Raw genomic sequence first — 6,429 nt, forward strand, 5'->3', positions numbered from 1 at the left:
TATTTTGGAATATGGATTTCTTGTTTATCGCCCATGCACCCATCAGTCCGTTTGATGGGTAATTTGCTCGATAGAATGAAACCTTTATCCTTTGAAGATCTGATACACAATATTTATTTTGGGTTGGTTGTGTATCGTCTGCAGACTTCGAGACTTTTGACTCTATACGATTGTATAATCCTTGATTTCTATGATTTGATATTATCCTCTCGGCTAATATTTCAATTGATGTAATAAAGAGATATAGACAATGGGTAAAGCACCTCTTTGTGATCTTCATTGGCAAATAATGATGTCTGGACTATTTGGAATGTTGTACAAGTTAGCATATTCTGGGTTTATTCTTGCGTGATCATTTCCACCCACCCACCCACACCCACACACCCACACACACACGATACAAAGACAATAAATCCTGCAAATATTATTAATATAAGTTTATTAAATGGTATGAATATTTCATTTTAAAATAGTATGCAAAACTGCAAATAAACCTGTACAGTATACGTTCACAGTTTAATACGTTCCCTTTGAATTGCCAACTTAGATTAAGAGAGATAGGGTTTCATATAGTCACAACTTTATAGAAATGTATAATATCCATTGTGATGAGAATATCAAAATCATGCTTAATAAAAACCTTTAATTGCCCATTCAGGCTAATAATCAATTATGAAATATATTACAACTTATAGAATTTGCAGAGATACAAAAACATATACAAGCTAAAAAAGGGCTCTCCAGGAGATCAGTTGTGCCGCTACATTCAGTGTGTGTGTGTGTGTATGTGTGTGGGTGTGTGTATGTGTGTGGGTGTGTATGCGTGTGTATGCGTGTGTATGCGTGTGTGCGCGCGCACGCGCGTGTGGGTGTGTGTGTGCGGTGCGCGTGTGTCATGAGAAATGGCTCATTCCATCTCTGGGCATCACATGGTTTGTTGAAATGAACACCAAACAGGCAGAAAAATGACCTTGGCAAATGTTTCAAATCTGTGTGTCTCAACGTTTGGCTTTAGGAATGTTCTTTATTTTCAATAAAAAAAAAAATCCATTTCAGGTGTACAATCTCACACGTGAAATAGAATTTTGAGAACATTCCAATGATGTAATTAATTGAGTGATCTCAAGCCCGCCCTCTTTTCTTGATCACAACTGTTGCACCCTTTATACTCTACAGTAATGAGGATCAAAAAAAGGGCGGAGCCTGAGATAGGTCAATAATGGCTAATTGTCATTGAAAGCTATGTCGGTCTGGAATTCTAAGATAGAATTCTGAGAAAACACACCTGAAAGGTATTTCTATAAAGTGCACATTCTCCTGTAGATGTGTACAAACACGCTTATGTACATAACAGGTTTGTTCATCAAGAAGTTGACAGAACAAAGAGTTTTTTTTCCCCAAAACAAAATATCCATAATTTGAAATAAGTGCTATCTTCGCTTACAAAATGATTGCTGTTATTACGGTAAAAACACGATAAGGGATACTATTAAAGATATTATATACTGTATCTTTAGACCTTTGTTTATAAGAAAGTAACATTTCTGAGGATGTAATCATTTGTGGTTTCGAAAATATACAGTATACTGAGGAATAGTAAACACTTTTTTTTCAAAAGAGATATATATATTTTGGAATTAAACCCTTCATACACCTACTCCTGACAACAACAAATGGACCTATCTCAAGCACCGCCCTTTTTTCTTGATCGTCCAATCACAGCTGTTGCTTCCCGCAACAACAGCTGCGATTGGAGGATCAAGAAATCAGGACGTGGCTTAAAGTAGGTAAATTAAGAGCAACTTTCCCTGCTTTACCTTGTTATTCCCCTCATATAAAAAAAAGTGTCATTCAATAGAAAGAGAAAATACCACTCTGTCACATCATGAAGCAATAACAGTTATATCATAGATACATACATGTGATACAAGACAATGGGAAAAAAAAAAAAAAAAACATACATTTCATTGCCTCTACCCTTATACCAACCAAATGGTCTTACTGGTCCTTACTGTACAATAATGCCCCTGCAAACGATTATTTCGTTTTCACATTTCTAGATGCAAAGATAAGAACACTTCACTCTGTGAATGGAAGAGACCCCCTTACTCTGCTTTCACCACACTCACCAAGGACAGTTCTCACTGTGTGATCTCACTGTGTGTGTGTGCACAAGAGAGCGAAAGAGTAAAAAGTGTGTGTGTGTGTGTATTTAACTATGTGGTGCATGTGTGTATATATTTGTATTTGCGTGCATACATGCTAGTGTGTGTGTGTGTGTGTGTGTAAGTGTACGTGTAAGTATTTGTGTGTGACAGAGAGTGTGAGAGTTAAGTTACTTCATGGTAAAAGCCAGTGGAGGCAGATGAGGCGCGTGGCTCCACCGCAAATGCTAGCAAAGCCGATGGATACACAGTATGTATTATTTGAAGTAAATACATTCTGACCATTTTCCTGCCAAGGAAAACATTGACGTTTCACATTATATTGGCACAACAAAGCTGCGAGAAGTGTGGAATGTGTAGTGTGTGTGTGTGTGTGTGTGTGTGTGTGTGTGTGTGTGTGTGTGTGTGTGTGTTTAAAGACTATAATCTTTATGATCTTTAGAGAAGTGACAGCTTAAGTGTTTCGGTCAGCACCAGGAAAACCTTGCGCTTAGAAAATAAAGCTTGAGCGAGCTGCTTTTATTGGTTACTAGGTTATTTTGACTACAGAGAGCAGAGTGCACAGTCGCAGTTTGGTCATCCAGCCAGAGGGTGCTGGTCTCAGTCCAGCTGAGACCTTGAAACCCCTTTGGCTAAACTAGGCGGCCCTTGGAAACTGATCGGAGGCCAGATTTAAGACCTCTATCTCTATCATGATGAAGAAGTTAGCTCATCTGAGATCTGCTCAAAGCACTAACTGGGAGGGTGGGGACTGCAACTAATGACAAGGGATAGTTGAGAGAATGAGGAGACGGAGGATGGATGGATGGATGGATGGATGGATGGATGGATGGATGGATGGATGGATGGATGGATGTATGGATGGATGGATGGATGGATGGAAAGATGGATGGATGGATGGATTGATTGAAGGCTGTCTGGTACGTGTCACCAGCTCTCCATCAGGCTGATAAGGTGAAGGGGTCTTAACTTGCATCCCGAGGGACACCTCCCCTCCCCATCTCCAGTCTTTTACGTTTAGATCCATCTCCTAAACTCTCCTAGCTGGGAGTGGTACAGTCCGGCTTCGCATCTAGTGCCGCTGAGCTGCGTTCAAGTTACGCCGCGGTCCACGAGCGTTCGTAACTCGCGCTGCGTGTCGCCTCACACCAGCAGGTGGCGTTTCTTGTGGAGGGCGAGGTGGTCGGACCGGGAGAAGCTGCGTTCACAATCGGGGCACTGGAATGGCTTGACTCCCGTGTGTTTGCGGAAGTGTCTGGTCAGCTCGTCCGAGCGGGCGAACTTCCACGTGCAGCCATCCCACATACATTTATAGGGCTTCTCCCCTACAGAGAAGAAAGAAGAAGGAACACCGTGGTTAAGAATAGAACGGTTTTATCTAAATGTTTCTCTACAAACCACATCAATACTGACAAAAGATTGGAGAGAAACCTTGTAGACCTAACCGTATACAAGATTGGAGAGAAACCTTGTAGTCCTAACCGTATAAAAATGTTCTGTTGTTAGATATGACTGATGTGTCCATAATTCTGTAGCTGAGACACCGGGACGTGAAACCTATGATCAGTTGACCTAACCTCTTGTGGATGAAACTGTGAAATTAAACTATTCCCACTTTTCCTGGGGATCCCTCTCAAGGACTCGGTCCTTGAGAGGGATCCCCAGGAAAAGTGGGAATAGTTTAATTTCACAGTCCCAACCCGAGCATGACATCAGAGCAAAACGACCACCGTGTGAATATGGTCAGTGCCACGAACAAGGCAAGAAAAGAAAACATGTTGAACAACTCGCGTGAATGTCACAATGTGTGACGGTGTGTGCAGTACCTGTGTGTGTTCTGCGGTGTGCTTTCAGGTGGGAGCTCTTGGTATACACTTTGTTACAGCCTCCGAAATCACAGCGGTGGATTCGTCGCTTCTTCAGAGAATCAGGAGAGTCGATCGGGAGAGGGCGCTTGCTGCCTGGGTGGACTATTACTGATGGATTGTTACCCCTGGAGAGAGAGAAAGTGAGAGAGAGAGAGAGAGAGAGAGAGAGAGAGAGAGAGAGAGAGAGAGAGAGAGAGAGAGAGAGAGAGAGAGAGAGAGAGAGAGAGAGAGAGAGAGAGAGGTTAATGGCCGTGTTGTCATTTAATCTATGCCTGTAGTTATATACTTGGCCAACAGAGGGAGGTAGCATTCTGTAACACTGGTGTCCTCTCTACACAGTATGGAACTTAAACACAAGCTTTTCTCCTCTTCTTTTGTTATTTTCTAAGCCTGAAGCCTGAGCGACACACTGCCATTAACACACTTCCTGCCTCTCCCAACCTACCAGGCCTGATTCTTTTCTTCCTTCACTTACTTTGTTCTTTTTCTCCACCCTGTAGCAGGAATCTGACCTGGCATCTGCTGTGGTGACTGTTATAAGGCTATCATACTATATACAGTATACAGCTGGACTGAACTGGAGTCATAACCAATAAGATCCTTTGCCGACAAAACCCTTTGTTCCTCAAACTCTCTGTGGCAGTATCGCATCCTACAAGAGAGGTTATGTGAGGGCGCCCTTGGGGCATTTAGAGAAGCTTTACATTTTAGTTTATTTCCCATCGTATGGAAGTATAAGATCAGAGCCTCGAAATGAGGTATCTGGGTGTTAAAAATAACCTTCAAAGAGCAGAGAGCTCTTTTTACACATTCACAGCACAAAGTTCCCTTTTAGAGGAGGAATCGGTGCTTGAAATTATCCATTTGGATAGTGCTTTAATCTATCAATGAGATAATATTGAATGTGCAGTGTTGAAATAAATAAAATATAATAAAATAATTAAAATGTGATTTCATTTTGAGTACAATTATAATACACTTCTTGTGGGTAAATGTGGGTTTTAAAGATGTTTTGAATTAATTACAATATCTGACAAAAGGCATGGAATTATGCGGTGAGTGGTTGCCATGGTAAATAAGGACTCCATGGCAAAAACCACTGTATGGTACCTGTGTACAGGCTGGTTGAAATGGGGGGGGGGGGCATTTATTTCTATCTTCCTTGTCCTTTTTGATCAAATCCACCATTCTGTGTTGTCGGTAATTTACCAGTGACTTCAAATATGAAAGAAAAAGGATGATATGTATGATTCTAAGATACAGGTGACTCCCCACTCAAAGAGATAAGGATCTGATCGTGTTTCTTTCCCAAGATGGTGGCAGAGTGGACCGACTTCTCTTTAGACAGACCTTAGTACTACTTCAATAAACAGCATAGAATATAATAGAATGGAATAGAATAGAGTAGAATAGAATAGAGTGGAATAGAATATAATAGAGTGGAATAGAATAGTAGAGTAGGGTAGAATAGAAACACAGCCAAGTTTAAACTAGGAAAACAAAAACAAGGAAGTCTTACTTCCCTAAAATTGTCTAAAAGTGTGTGTGTGTGTGTGTTTCTGTCTGTCTATCTGTCTGTCTGTCTGTCTGTCTGTCTGTCTGTCTGTCTGTCTGTCTGTCTGTCTGTCTGTCTGTCTGTCTGTCTGTCTGTCTGTCTGTCGGTGTCTGTCTGTCTGTCTGTCTGTCTGTCTGTCTGTCTGTCTGTCTGTCTGTCTGTCTGTCTGTCTGTCTGTGTGTGTGTGTGTGGCTGTCTGTCTGTCTGTTTGTCTGTGTGTCTGTCTGTCTGTCTGTCTGTCTGTCTGTCTGTGTGTGTGTGTGTGTGTGTGTGTGTGTGTGTGTGTGTGTGTGTGTGTGTGTGTGTGTGTGTGTGTGTGTGTGTGTGCGACTGTGCGTGCGTGTGTGTGTCTGTAAGTGGCAGTTGAGAGCAGGTGTCAAGTGTTGAAATATGAGTCTCTCACAGTACAGTACTGTGTAAAGGAATGCAGAAAAAAAAAACATAACACATACACACACACACACACATACACACACACACACACACAGACAAACAGACACAGACAAATAGACAGATACAGCCACAGACAGACAGACAGACAGACAGACAGACAGACAGACAGACAGACAGACAGACAGACAGACAGACAGACAGACAGACAGACAGACAGACAGACAGACAGACAGACACACACACACACACACACACACACCATCATTACGTATAGTTAGGCAACTTGACATATTTAATGTACTACATACACCTATTTTCTGTAGGTGTTTGTGTGTCTGTGTGTGTGTGTGTGTGTGTGTGTGTATGTAAGACTGGTGGTGGTAACAGCTCTGGCCACGCCCACTTCCTTTTAAGGGTCCAATTATCTCAGAGTTGGCAGAGCGACAAA

The 6,429-nt window shown here is 41.8% G+C and overlaps 1 protein-coding gene across 1 annotated transcript in view; it reads right to left on the reverse strand.

Moving 5' to 3' along the window:
* Positions 1–422: 422 nt before the first annotated feature.
* klf3 (Kruppel like factor 3 (basic)) overlaps positions 423–6,429 on the reverse strand; it is a 28,361-nt gene continuing 22,354 nt past the window's right edge. The window contains exons 5-6 of the mRNA XM_084317921.1: positions 3,992–4,158; positions 423–3,490 (exon numbers count right to left, since the gene is read on the reverse strand). Of these exons, the coding sequence (XP_084174047.1) occupies positions 3,309–3,490; positions 3,992–4,158 (349 nt within the window). The 3' untranslated portion in view covers positions 423–3,308. The remainder of the gene's footprint in view (positions 3,491–3,991; positions 4,159–6,429) is intronic.

The sequence above is a fragment of the Notolepis coatsorum genome (assembly GCF_963971535.1).
Source record: "Notolepis coatsorum genome assembly, chromosome: 7".
Classification (NCBI taxonomy): Eukaryota; Metazoa; Chordata; class Actinopteri; order Aulopiformes; family Paralepididae; genus Notolepis; species Notolepis coatsorum.